Source organism: Danio rerio, chromosome 5 (assembly GCF_049306965.1).
Source record: "Danio rerio strain Tuebingen ecotype United States chromosome 5, GRCz12tu, whole genome shotgun sequence".
NCBI classification, from domain to species: Eukaryota; Metazoa; Chordata; class Actinopteri; order Cypriniformes; family Danionidae; genus Danio; species Danio rerio.
The window spans coordinates 26,357,829-26,373,197 of NC_133180.1; the positions used below are offsets into that span (position 1 = coordinate 26,357,829).

At 37.0% G+C, this 15,369-nt stretch overlaps 1 protein-coding gene across 1 annotated transcript; it reads left to right on the forward strand.

Moving 5' to 3' along the window:
* The first annotated feature begins 59 nt into the window (after positions 1 to 59).
* Positions 60 to 13,554, forward strand: abhd17b (abhydrolase domain containing 17B, depalmitoylase). The gene is given in 3 exon segments (NM_001002744.1): positions 60 to 382; positions 3,219 to 3,691; positions 12,947 to 13,554. Coding segments are annotated over 2 exon segments (501 nt in total). The 5' UTR covers positions 60 to 382; positions 3,219 to 3,224; the 3' UTR covers positions 12,981 to 13,554.
* Positions 13,555 to 15,369: the final 1,815 nt, after the last annotated feature.

The following is a 15,369-nucleotide window of genomic DNA, read 5'->3' on the forward strand; positions in this document are numbered from 1 at the left end:
TTCAGCGTTGACGTTGATATCCGGCATTCCGCAAGAAAATCAGAAGAAACGCCAGCAGTGGGCACGCGTTGGTGTGAGATGAGATCACCCGTACTGGACGGATTAGAGTAGAAATTCTGGTCTGCTTAATAACGTCACCCATACATTAACGCCGTCAGCTTTTGATTTCGTTTGATAATTTAATAGTGACCACATGTTGACAAGATCGGACGGACCACAGGCAGGCTTTGAGGGACTCTTGTTTGGGCTTGGTGGAAGGAGTGATTGTTTAAAGGCTGTTCTTTATCTGCTTCTTCTGCATATAACGTTACGGTGACTTCAGCAGATCAAAACATTTCTGCCTGCACAAATCCGTTTCCAGGATCAAGACCTTCTAAAACAGGTAGAGTACAGATTTAATTAGCTAATTAGCTGAACATGCTAATCAAATAATTCGTTCCAGCTTTACAATTAAACTGTCACACTCGTAAAATAACGCGATTAGTATGTTAACTAAGCTTGTTTTGGGTAACAAACACTTACTATTGATTACTAGTCATATCTAGTAAACTATAGAAAAATTCTAATGTCACTGTTTATTTGAATAAAAGGTTTTATGGGGCAGTTGTGTAGTCTAATTTTTGGGTTTATTTCTATATATAGGAGAAAAAACTATTTAAGGAAAAATATGTATTTAAAATAAGAAGAAAAAATATATATAGTTAAAACTATTTCTAGTGAGTGAAACAGCTTCTTGTATTTCACTTGTATGTGAATTTAATGTAAAATATGTCATTTGGGATTCCATGTGTTATACATAGTATTGTGTAGTATTGTTTTATTGCTTTTGCTTTCCCCTCAAAGTCTAAATTTCCCAAAACATCAAGATGGTTTCCTGCCTAATGAAACTGAAGGCGGAGATTTGATTATCATGGGCCAGATCTAGGTCTGATTTGTATTGTCTTTTCCAAACTGTGGTATGTCAGAGAGCTGTTAAACCCCGTTTCTGGTACTAAACCACGGTGATGTCACCTGCTTGGCATATGAAGACCTTCCAGGAAATTATAGTCTCATTTTTTTTGGTTATTAGGAAGCTGTTATGTGGATTAGTTATGATACATTTTCCAGATTTGTGAAACTTTGGATATTCCAAAGATGTCTAAACTGTAGACTACAATCTAATATAATGAGGTGGATTTTCATCTGGTGTGACTCACAGATAAAGTGAGCTGATCGATGATAACACACGTCAACTATCCTAAGGGCGAAGTTTGAGTTAATATCAATGGCATCAAATTAGAACAAAGACCGAAACTATTGCACGTGCTGAAAAACTGACCTGGATATTGAACCTTTTTTGCTAATGAAATCTATTTTTAATCCAGATAAGGTTTATGCTGTGTTTTGTATCCTGACAAAGTGCATATTTAAAGGCAAAAGTTGTAAAATTTTTTCCATTTTAAAATTACTGGAAGAATGTTATATATATTTTGTAAACTTATGTACTTCTATTATCCCAAATGTTTCATAGAATGTTCATATTCAGAGAGATAAACCGTGACTTAATCTATGTCCTTTGCCGCCATGCCTCAATTTCCAGTTTGATTTGATAGAAAACAGTGAAACACCAAAGACGCTTTATGTTGTGTTTTATTAAAATGCCCAGAGCAGCGTAAAAACTACAACTTTGTTTGTTGTGAATACACGCACTCTAGCTCTTTCTTTTGTGATGGAATAAAAACAAATTAAGATCATACTCGCTCACTGTACTAAATTATTATATATTTTATTCTATTGGGCAAAGGATGTCAACATGACGTCAGATTTTTGTTGTACCCCAGCGTCGTGGGATGTTGCAATTTGGGTGGAATGAAAATCGTTAGAAATGAAAGTATGTCGGACAGATGTTGCATTTTGGTCACTTTCCAACGCAACCTAAAAGCAAACAAATATCAGAGTCTAATATTGTTACAGCTTGACGTTGTGTGGCTCTGGCCGTTACCACAATGATGTTTGTCAGACGTTGGATTTTGGTTGCCATACCTGACGAATGAATATCAATATTTGACGTCAATATGATGTTGACTCGACTTTGGATTTTGATCATATTCCAACACAACCTGAAATCAACCAAATATCACTGTTGTTTGATATCATTATTGGATGTCAAAATAATGTTGTCCTTGGATGCTGGCTAGACATCGAATTTTGGTCAGTCATAAATCTAACCTAATAATAATATCTTAATACGTTGTGTGCCTGCTGGGATTTTTCAGTTGAGTTTTGTCACAGATTATCCAAAAATATATATTTTTTAAAAAGTCAATTTTTAATTGTCATCAGTAGAATCATAAAGAAGATTTTTAGGTGAAGCCATGGGTGTAGCAATTCATAAAATGCAAGTAAATGGCTCTCAATGTTTACAAAACCTATACAGGAAAACTAAATAAATAATACCCATGACTCCTGACAAAACATTGAGGTTTTATTAAGCAACTAATCAATCTTTGCAAGAAACTGAGCATGATTTCGACATTATTGCATTAAATACACAGCCTGTGGCCCTGAGCAAAATAACTTTGCTTAATGAGACCTCAATATTATGAACCATGGATAATAATTTAGTTTTGTCTGTGTATGCTTTTTTGACTTAAAATCTTGGTAACCATTGATTGGCGTTTTAGAAATTTCCAAGAAACCGGTTCAGCTAAAAAAAATCTTTATTCTTCTACTGATAAAAAAAGTCACCTGCATCTCAGATGGCCTCAAGGTGAGCAGATTTACAGCATTTCTTTCTTTCCTTTTTGGTGTCCCTTTAAGCAATATGTCTGCATATTTACTTATTTAAAGTAAGCAGATACAGTCTTCCTTGAGTAAATAGGTTGTTTGCATATGTGCCGTGTCGTTTGATTACAGTGGTGTGTGTGTGTAATTGTTTTACTATGCTACCTTAAGTCTCTTTTACTATTTAGATTACACTTAATGCTTCTCCTTTAAAAGTGTAGCTTATCCAAAAATGAAAGTTCTAATTGTTCAAATTTGCCTGACGTAAAAACGTAAAAAACGTAAAGACGTTTGTTTCTTAAAAGAAAGTCATGTGTTTAAAATAGTCCAAGGGCAAGTAAAAGACAGAATTTGATCGCTAAGTGAACTCTTCCTTAAAGATGCAACTGTTTTATTTTTATTTTTTGTGCATCCACCCCACTCATTAGCCAATCTGCTGTGTTCTGTTTTTCAAGTGAAGGATGAATCACCTGTCATTGAGTGAGCTGTGTTGCCTTTTTTGCTGTCCACCATGCCCGAGCAGAATAGCCTCCAAGTTGGCCTTTCTTCCACCTGAACCCACCTACACCCTGATGTGTGATGAGAGTGGCAGCCGTTGGACACTCCATCTTTCCGAGCGTGCGGATTGGCAATACACAGCCCGGGAGAAGGACGCTATTGAATGCTTCATGACCCGGACTTCTAGAGGGAACCGCATCGCCTGTATGTTTGTGCGATGTTCCCCCAATGCTCGCTACACCTTGTTGTTTTCACATGGTAACGCTGTAGACTTGGGTCAGATGAGTAGTTTCTACATTGGCCTGGGCTCCCGGATCAACTGTAATGTGTTCTCCTATGACTATTCGGGCTATGGGGCGAGCTCAGGGAAGCCTTCAGAGAAGAATCTGTATGCTGATGTGGATGCAGCCTGGCATGCACTACGAACAAGGTAAGAGTTTGTTTAAAGCACTTCATTTTGAAAACATTTTTGAGGTTGTTCAGACAAATATTTTGTCCACTATTATCTGGAATTGGGTTTTTATTTGTCTTTTGTATTTGTCACACACACTTCCTAAAAGTAACTCCATTCAATACATCTGTCATTTGTTTTACAAGCTGTGTGTATATTGCCCTGGAATGGTGTAAAAACTGTCCACCAAACCTGGCTAGCCAATTATTGATGTTATCGTATGAATGCGGGTAAAAAAAATTGTTTAAATCCACTATCATTCCAAAATTTGCAGTCTTTGTCATTTATAAGTCTTTCTAAATATTATATCAGTACTATAATAGAAAACATAATTTATTTCTTTGATGGCATACAAAGTTTTCAGCATTTAAATCATTCTAATATTCAGTTTTGCTTCTCAAGAAACATTTTCTATTTCGGTGAAACAATTTTTGCCTTTTGTTCATAACATGATAGTCTTTTTTCAAGATGAATTGATAAATATATTAAAAGAACACAGTTGTCCGGCTTTAAGAAACTATTTGGATCCATACCATCTAGCTGTTTTTAAATCCTTACGAACATCCATTGGGGTTATTTGACATTCAAACAACTTATTTTTTATATCTCATTGAACTTCTTTGTTTTAACATACTCTTCATAGACCTGGAGTGCTGTAACTAATCTTTAAAAGTTTAAAAGAAAGGCTTCACTATTATTCACACAAGGCTTAATGTTCTTTTACTCTTTCAGTCTTTTCTGCATCTTTTAAGTGCTCGATTGTGTTTGAAAACCACTTACAAACATGTCAGGTCAACCTCAGACTACTCTTGTACACCGCAACCCACCAAATGGTGGATTTCAATTTAAGCCTGTGTAGTTTTGCGTATTTTTGCACTCCCTTTGAATTCTAGCGACTAATAATGAACCAGTTTTTCACATTGGTTGTTGATCCAGGCCTCAGACATTTCCTTTTCAGTGGTAGGTTTTGAATGGTCACTTTGGTATCCATTTTGCCTTTTGTCCTTGTGATTCCCAAGGGAATGTGGTTATATTTAATATCCCCTATATCTCTCTAACCCCATCCCCCAACAGCCTGTCTTGTGCCTGTTGAGTTTTCATAGATCATAAGCGAGTAGTCAATATGCATTGCCATTATGACCTGATATTAGCAATAAAGTAGTTTCTTTTGAACACTTGCTCCAAAACAGTGACAAAATTTGCGTTTTAGAAAATATAAAATTGATATAAACATCCAAAGCTTGAAGTTTGTCACTTTTGCCTAAATCGAAATGTTCTTAACCAATCAAATGCTCTTTAGTATCTGACATGCCCCGCCTCCTACAAGATGCTTCTCATTTGCTTTTAATTTGATGCGCTCGAGCTCAATCACTGGCTGTTTTTCAATATGCGTTCTTCAGTGGTCATGCGTCCTTGTGTTCTCGTGCAACGTCATCATCAGCTACCTACTTTAAGTTCAGTTCCAATACTCAAGAGCGCAAGTACGGAGGACGCGTGAAGCTTCCCGGATGTGATCTTGATATCGAGGACGCACTGATGCAGACTTGAGCAGCGAACTTGCTATGGAAGTCCCAGAAGTCATTGCAGCTGGAGGTGGGAAGCGCTGTGTTTTATTTAGATTTATTATTAAAGTTCAGAGATATGACTTATTTACCTCAGGAGTTTCCCTAAATGACGGTGAAAGTAAATATTACCATGGACATCTTAATAAAGAAATAAACACATTAGGGTGTTTGTTTGCTGAAATTCGTATTAAAATCTGTTTGATTTATATTGTGCAACATATATCCGTTCTCTGCGTTCTTGAAATTGAGAAAGAGCCACTCACTGGCAGAGCTGTGATAAAATGAAACTATATTGGCTGTTTTTTTAAAGGTAAGCTATTCTATGTCCCAAAAAAATCCACATTTCAAGACACTTAACAAGACGTTTAATACTGGGTATAAAGGCATTAAAGTCCTTTTAAGAAAAAATCATGCAGTGGACCTGTCAAGTCATATTTTGGTTTAGACAGTGATTTTATTTAGATTTTTGAAGTGTTCAGCAAAGGAAAGTTTTATTTCCGTGTAGTTCTCAAAAATACACTTCTCGGCAGAAATGTTTATTTCTAGTGTGACTGGATATTTGAGACACTGTGAACATAGAGAAACTATCTCAAGGCCATTCACTGTATCATGTGCTCCAAATTCCGGTCTTTCCGTGAATGCATGTCATCTGTGTTTGTTGGTCATGAGAACTCTTTCAGTTATTTGACTGTTTCAATGTAGCAGGATGTTGCAACATTATTGTTCATGTAAGACTCAAGACGGAGTTAAACATTCAGAGGCTTTGTGACCACGTGAATGTTTTGGGTCCCCGTGTAGAATAGCCGTGTGTCCATACTGCTGCTCTGTGCATGCATGCATGCATTGTGGTGTCAGAAAGCACAGCTGATGCTCTTAAACACAGGCCATGCTGTTTGACAAGTCATATCCCCGAGGGTTGGGTTGAACCTCATGAAGCAGTCCCACGCTGTTCTTCTGGTCACTTTCGATGTTCCCACGCGTTGCCATATCAGCTATGGAAGATGCATCTGTTCCAATTGTCCCACATGGGGACATGATTCATATTAAAGTGCAGATAAACCAGTCTGACAGAAGACTTTCCCTTTTTGTCCTTTGCCTGTATATGTTTGTGTAAGGTGTTTTGTATGTTTTTAGATTAGCGGGAGTAAGTAGGCCGACCTATCCAAATCTTATTTTATTCTTGCAAAATAACTCCAACTCCTGCTGGGTTTTTTTTTATTCCTCTATTGCTAAAAACACATTTGTTTGTCCTTTTCAAGCAAAAGCTTGGTAGGCTGCCATTCTATTCACTGCTTTCCCCACCATTTCTGGAGGATAATTGGCATTTTAATCTAATTCTGTCAGGGATGGCCAGCATGGCCTGCTTTTTTCAAATTAAATTACACTCAAATGGAGGATTTTAGGTTCTTGAGATTTCAGATTGGAAAGGCATAAATCAGGGGAAAAACTAACCTATAATATCACAGAAATCAAATGTAATTCCACCTTTAATTGGCATCACTGGCATGAGAGGCTTTAAAAAAATGTGTAAAGCATACCACTGTTACAGGCACATGTGTGTTTAGGTATTGTTGTATTACCCAATAATATAATCCACCGAACAGCTAGCATAAAGAGCACCTGGCGTTAGATGTCTGTTAAAAATATTTGCCTTGGAAATTCTCCATCTGATCTCAATAGACGAGAGTGCTTATCAGACCATGTTGATTGACTCAGCGAGGCGTGTGGCAAAGCTTTTTTGCTCATCCCTTTGTTCACTGGCCAGTGATGTATGATTTAGAATCAGAAAAAAAGCAATTGTTACATCAGGTTAAACACTGTTTTGTTTGCTTGTACTGATTACTGATATTCTCACAAAATAAATCCAGAGAAATTTAACATTATTTTGTTTATTAGGACATTAGAACCTGCTCACTAAATTAGTATTTTTATATAAAATGTAGTTACAACAACAGTCAGTTACTTTACCCAGAAAACATACAGAAATGCAATCTTCACCATTTATTTAGAAATGAAAAATGTTTGATGTTATACTTTTTTTTTTTGTCTTGCACTGATATTTAAATTCATGTATATATTTATTTATATTAATACACTTTATAATGAGCATTGTAGCATTTGGCTTTAGTGACACTAGGCTTATACATGAACATTTAGAAGTTGCTCCAAAATGTTAGCAGTAATAACATCCTAAAAGTAAAATATCTATTTATATTTTTTATGTTAAGCGACAATGTTTTTTTATCTGGAGAGACTCTGAAGAATATTTTTAAAAATGTGTATTCTTTAAAAATTGTAGAATTGATGCTAGTTGATTTTACTCTTAAAATGAAGAACAACAATAAAGTATAAAATGCCAATATTTTAAGTATGTTGTATTTACTGATAACCAAGATGGACTAGTAGTTTATTGTTCACCCCTGTTGATTTTCTTGATCAAACTTGAACGTTTACATTTTTTTTCTGTGTACAGTCAGTTTATTCATTCATTCGTCTTCTTGTTGGCTTAGTCCCTTTATTAATCCGGGGTCGCCACAGTGGAATGAACCGCTTACTGAAGCCTGATTTATACTTCTGCGTCAAGTGACCGGCGTAACCCACGGCGCATGCAACGCGCGTGGCTGTGCATTTATACACATTATATATTATCCAGCACATTTTTACGCAGCGGATGCCCTTCCAGCTCTGGGAAACATTCACACACACACACACTCGTACACGACGGACAATTTAGCTGACCCAATTCACCTGTACCGTATGTCTTTGGACAGTGGGGGAAACCGGAGCATGCGGAGGAAACCCACGCGAACGCAGGGAGAACATGCAAACTCCACACAGAAACGCCAACTGAACCGAGACAGTCAGTTTAGTATCAGACAATTTTGCCAGCATATTGGTATAATATGGTTTATACTGTGTTATGTTACTTGAACAACCACACCTATCTGTCTGCTCACCCAGGTGAGTCAGTGTTGAAACATCAGGTGGGGCTGATGCGCGCACACACATACACACACAGTTTTGTTAAGCATTTACAAGAAGAGCATATGGATACAGAAAACCACAATGGAATGTTTTGGCACAACCTGAATGACTTGACATGGGTCTGGTTCATATCTAAGGGGTTGGTCCGGATGACACCATCTGTTAGCACAGCCAGCCATTGCAATAAGCTAGTTTGTATGCAACCAGGCTTAGTATGTCTCTAAATTCTGTCAAACAGAACCATCTGCTTTTGTCTTCAACATAGCCATGATGTGTATTGTCTTCCATGTCCAGAAGTCTGAGACCATTCCGGTTGAAGGAAGAAGCAAAGGAAAAGGCTTTTGTCTGAGACTGAATTTCCTCTTGGGAAGATGATGACTGTGATGTCATTAAGGAAACACCACAGCAGCAAACAGTAGCAGACATATTGAAGAAAGCTTCCTTCTGAAGTGACATAATGACCATTGTGCTTAAGTATTTTTAGACTGAGCAGCTGTGTGTGTGTGTGAATTTGGTGTCAGTGTTCCACTGAGTGGAAATTCCTCTGAGAGGTGAGGGGGGAGGTGCCAGAAGCCTGTTCTCCAAGTCAAATATTGATTGGTTGCCTAGCAACTGATTCCCACTGAGTCCTGGAGGGACAGGCCCAGTTAAAGTCATATCAACATTGTCTACCCAGGAAGTGAAAGATAACTTCCTGGTGGTGCCACACAGCAGGGTTTTATGTTCAGACCTTTATCAGTTATGCATTGCTGTCCGCCAGCTGCTATATTAAGCTATTATAATAAAAGTAATCTGGTACTGGTTGCTGTTTTTTTTTTCAAAACAGTTGTCATGCTATGATTTGTTGCCATGCTAACAAGTGGCGATCCTTATATGTGACACACTGTATTGTCATAATTGTATTGTTAATAAATTAAAGATTTACATGAAATTGCACCATTAAGTGTTTGAGTTCTATTAAGGGTCCACTGAAGTGTCTTGGAATTATCAGCTTTTTTGTTAATTTACTTTCAGCTGAACATGAAGACAGGGTGGAGCACATTAAGTAGTTTCTCCTCTGTTAAAATATACCCAATGAAATGTTGTGTTCCACAGCTTCGCCAGCCAGAGCCATTGAGCTAAAGCTGCATATAACAGACATGGTCTAGTATTGCTTGGTCAGCCTAAACATTATCAGCTTTAAAATGCAGATTTCTTAGCAGAATTCAAATGGGGTCAGATATGGTTTATGTGGGCTCTCAGGGCTCGAAATTAACTTTTTTACTTGGTAGCACTGGTGCTCTAAACTTAAAATATTTAGGAGCACCAGAAAAAATTAAGGAGCACCCACCAAAAATAAATTGGCTCCATTGCAAATTGTATTTTAAGGAATTTATTATATTTGAAAACAACATCAATCAGGACTAACAAAAACCATAAATAACTATCTTACTAATGCTGAGATGACTTATGGATTTTTGTGTGCAATAATTCCAAAATGTATGTCTAATAAATATGAAATATTAATGATGACGAAAATGACAATAAAACTAACAATGAATTACATTACTCATCGTCATGCTGCCTTGAATGTGAGTTATCTGCTATAAAAAGTCTGTTACTTCATGAAAAATAAATGTATGGTTTGCATCAAACTAAAATGAAACATTGTAGTTAGAAATATTTATTTTGCACTATTGTTTTTAGATGCATGTCAATCTAATAAATTATATTTCGGCTACAAAACAAACGAAAGATTAAGATAAATCATTCAAATCAATGCGGAAAGCTGCAAAACTTTTTTTTAGTTAGTAACTAAATAATACACATCTCAGGAAAGAATGAACAAAAAAGTAAGAAAAGTCTCACTTCTATCACTCTTTAAAAGTTTTGGTTTCAATTTGTCTTATTTTAAATGCTCAGTCTCGCTATGCACTTATTTTCATTTTTCTGTGTTTGTGGAATAAAGCAGGCAAGTCAGCTGGACCAATGTATGAGCAGGCAGAGCAGGATTCTCGCGATGACCACCGGCGCAGTACCGCTCTGTTATGCGCCGCAGATTCAGTTTAAACTTAGTAAAGCAGAGCTTATTTGGCAGTCATGTGTACAGTGTTAGATTTTACATTTAGCGGACATTTGAGATGAACACGCATTGAATGCAACGCATGGAGATTCGGGCACCTTCTCAGAAAACACTTGATTGGTCTCGGCTGACGGATCAACATTCACCACATGTCATGATCGCTCTAATCAGTGACTTTATTTGTAACTTTAGGTGGGGTTTGCAAATTGTGTACTTTTCACTCTTCGGCCATTTGCATTTCCTGCGGTAACAAAATCTCCCTGTCATCTGACTGTGGAAAGACTTGAGTGATTGACAGCTAATTTAAAACAATACAGCGGCAGGGAAGAGCGATTCAGCATGTTTTTAGAAAAAATCGAAACAGGTCGCACTACAACCATTATATGCAGTGGCACAAATGCTCCCAAATATATTATGAGGTCACATAGATTACATTTCGGGCACATATGCAACCAAAATGTTCGCAATTTCAAGCCCTGCCTGTGCCGACTTTCACTTATGATTAGCTCAGAGCAGACCATGTGTGTTGGTGTGTGGTGATTTGCATGTTATTACCAAGAGACTTCATTCACCTCAGTGGAAAGTATATCTACACCAAGTCTGTGTTATAATAAATATCATTATGAAATTTAATTGTAATGGTCCTTGTTGACTTTATCAAATATAATAGACTCAGAAAAGAACAGACTTTATTTGCTATTTTACATGGAAGTACAACAAAACAAGTGTCCATAAAAATGTACAAGAAATAGAGCAACATGGTAAAAAAAAGAAATACAAATAAATTGTCAACATGGTATCTCAGTGGTTAGCACTGTCGCCTTGTAACAAGAAGGTCGAAGGTCGTCCATCTGTGTGAAGTTTGCATGTTCTCCCCGTGTTTTTCCCCATGCTCTGGTTTTCTCCACAGTCCAAAGACATGCGCTATTGGTGAATTTAATAAACTAAATTGGCTGTAGTGTATGAGTGTGAATGTGTGAGTGTAGTGTTTCCAAGTACTGGGTTGCTGCGTAAAACATATGCTGGATAAGTTGGTGGTTCATTCCGCCATTAGTACCTTGATTATGCCTAGTTCAGGCTGCATGATTTTAGCCCTGATTTTGACTCGCCGACAGGTTTTGAGAAATTGCCGACAAATGCCTGAAATCACAGGCAAATCGGTGCTCGTGAGTGACAATCACACAGTATGAACTATCAAAGACTCGATCTGAGAGAATCGTTGATGAGTCGCCGATGCCTGTTTGATATTTGGGGTGCTAAATAATTGGAGCTGTCAGCTATTCAAATCATGTCGTGTGAAATGAGTTTTGACTGAGAATAACATCGGCATTCGCCTACAGCTAATGAGAGAGCAGTGTTCATTAGTTTGTGTGTACCTGCTGGCCAGCGGGAGGTTGGGGTAGAAGTTATAAGCACTCATTTTTGGTTTATTTGGACCCAAGAAATGGAGGAAAAACTAGTAGAGGTTTGACCAGAGCACCTGTGTCTGTTTGACGTTTCATACAGAAAGTTAAAAGAGAAAGTTGAGGAGAAATTGCTAATTCCCTTCAAACCGAGGTGAGCAAATGTATTTTCTACCCCATTAAAAGGTTCTTTCTCATTATGTACTTAATAACAAAAGATATACTATGTGTTTTTGGGTGCGAGACGTAGTTTGGATTTCCTATTGTAAAGTTATGCAACGTGAAAGCCCCTGTCGCCGATCCATCTTGCAGTGCAAACAAAGCAGCGACAAAACACTAGCCAAGATAGTCATGCAGTGTGAAAACATCTGTGACACGACTACTTTAAAAATCATGCAGTCTGAACTCGGCCTAAAAGGACTAAGCCAAAGGAAATGAATAAAATTGTCAGTATAAAAGAAATGTAAGAATGTTAAGTCCACAGTGAAATTGTACTTTGTATGAGGTCATGTATGGATTTGGATACGTGTACCATGCATTTTTGCTTGGTCTGTGATCGATACTTCAGTCTATATGTATGCAGGGCTCATATGACAAGATAAGTGTGACAAATTTTAGGTTTCTACTTGTCAATTAGAAAAGAGTTAGAAAATTAGAAACCGCTAATGTGTTTGGAGCAAAAACTATCAGCGCAATGAATGATTCAAAATTGAACCGTGTTCAATTGTAGACGAACTGCTCTTATAAGAATGAAAATAGCTTTGTGATATGTCACTTCTTTTTTCCTTCAGACAAAACATCAGTTCTGTCATTTTACCGAAACGCATTCCACCTACTCTCTCATGATCATGTCAAGTATACAGTCATGTGAAATCACCCCCCCCCCTCCCCGAGGACAAAACTGATCAGCTCATCTGTCTCAATGGCCCATTTATAATCATATTATTACACATCCCATACATTTTTAGTTGTACCAGATGTAAATATTTATATTTATTTTGCTCATGTCATTTCAAACCAGTTCTGTCACCTTCTGGTTACCACCAAGACGGCATTCAAGAATGAACAAAAGAACTGAAAGCAACATTCATGGAGCATTTAGACTGCTGTGTAAATGCACATTGGATACAGCTCATAATTCATTCATTGTTTGTAATGTTAATACAGCCTTCGTATCACTGTGTACTATTCAGGAGTCATTTTTTTGTCTATATTTCAGGTCCATGATCTCTTCACCCAGTGCTTTGTGGTAGTGCAGTCAGCTGACTGAAGCAATCATGCGCTTTATAATAAGGCATGGAATGTGTACACACTGCCCCCTAGGAAAACCGAGCCATCCACCACCATCTGCATGTTTCCAGAGCTTATTGGATAAAGTCACGTTGTTTGCTGATTTAAAAACTAATGTTGCCGCCCACTTCCCTCTACAAGAGAAATGAATCTCTGATAATTGAATTGAACGTCTTACTGGATTTCTGGAAAGCGTCTGTGTGTATGGCTTTTTACTGCAGACAGCAATTGATTAATTCCTGACTCTCATGCAGGGAACTAAAGTGCTTCACTGATGTCATCTAGTTCACTGTTCCTCACTCTTGAATACATTATGCAAACACTCACCAACCTCTTTATCAGGTAAACCTGGCCAGAATCCTTTTACCTATAGAACAATCATAATTTCTGCCATAGATTTAACAAGGTGCTGGAAATATTTTTCATGGATTTTGGTCCATATTTCCATTTGTAGCATCGTTTGTCGACTGCACATCCTGTTCTACCAAATACTAAAGGTCTTTTGAGTTTAGCAAACTCATGTGAACTCATTACATGTTCAAGAAACAAATCATCTAAAGGGAAAGTTCCCTTCTTAAGCTTTCTGCCATGGTGTGTTTTCTGCTGAAATTACCCATCACTGGATGTAATCACTGTGGTCATAAATGGATTTAAATGGTCTGCAACAAAACTCGGGGGGCATTAAAATCATTAAAATGATACTTAGTTTGAAATAAAAGGTCAAAAATGTGGCTAGAACGCATCTCCGCTTTCTTTACCACCAGTCTGAACCTTTTATAAATGGCAGGATGGATTCATGCTCTCGTATGTACATCAAATTCTGACCCTACCATGCAAATGTTGCAGCAAAAATCTGGACTTATTATACCAGCAAACAGTTTATTTGGTGGTGTTGTTTTATATAAGCCTGCGTGGAATTGTAGTTTCAGTTTGCAGTTTTAGGTAACATGAGTGGCACTCACTGCTGTATTTTTGCTGCTGTTGCTCATCTGCTTCAAGGTACTAAAACGTGTATTGTGCAGCAAATCTCTTTTGTAGAACTTTGTTGTGAAATGTGGTTATTTGAGACCGCTTTAACACTAGTGAGCTTAATTCTAAAACTGCACATCAGAATGGAAACGTTCCTCATCTATACTGATATTAAGTAATATTAAAAGTTAAAATAATATTCTTGACTTTTTCGCTTAAAAGAAAGATCATGATTTTCTCATGATTCTGTTGATGAAAAAATTTAATATGAGTAGGCTATTATTATTATTGTTATTTCTCAAACAAATGGTAAGAAAAAAACTTGAGTAGGTCTGCTGTTGGTTAAAATGCTAAGTTGTATATAGACTTGGAACGGTGGACTTGAATAGACTTAAAATTTTTCCTGGTTATTAAAGCGTTGACATCAGAACACAACTATTCATAAATGTGAAGTTGAATTATTATGTTTGAGACATATACTTGCAATCTGCCATTGGCAATATTATTAGACTATTTTGGTCACTGGTAAAATCAGACATTTGTCATTACCAGTTCCCGCTTGCATTATATTCAATATTATACAGGCTAGAGTAGTTATACTGACACTGTTAATTATTTATTATCATGCATAACATGCTGTGTTCACTATGAAAGAAAACATACCAAACGCTTGTCATAATCATAACTCCTAAAATGCAATATGATCATTCAAATGATGTGCGCATGGTTTCAGCTAACTGCCGAGTACGCTCATGTCATGGCTGCCATCACTCTATGAGAAAAAAAACAACATGCATGCAAATCATACTTTTCGCGTGGCTCCCAAACGATCACTCTGTGCAACAAACTGAACATTATTTACAACTTTATTACCTGTTATTCACAGCTTATGCATATTCTGTTCTAGAGTAGACATGAACTGGAACTAGAGAAATACTGGATTGTGATCCACTAGTGTAAACGGCTACCAAGCTAGTGTTGACTTTCTATCTGCTCAGGCCACTTTGGTCATTCTCTATCATTCTGACAGTATGATGACCTTGGATAAATATCACGATATCACGGTACTGTGATTAGTGATCCAAAATTTTTTTTATTTTTTTTGTTAAATGTCTGGGTAAAAACAATTACTTTTTTCCCCATTAGACACAATATATTTCTCTTTTTCTGACCTGTAAACTCTCAAAATGTTTGGAGATAAAAATCTCACTATCAGCAGTTTCTGAAATGTTTAATTGAGCCCATCTGGCATGAGCAACCATACCATATTCAAAATCCTTTAAAATTACATTCTTCACCATACTGATGCTTTGTTTGAACTTACGTCTACATACTTGTTGCATTGAGTTGCTGCCTTGTGATTTTTCTGGGTACATATACAAA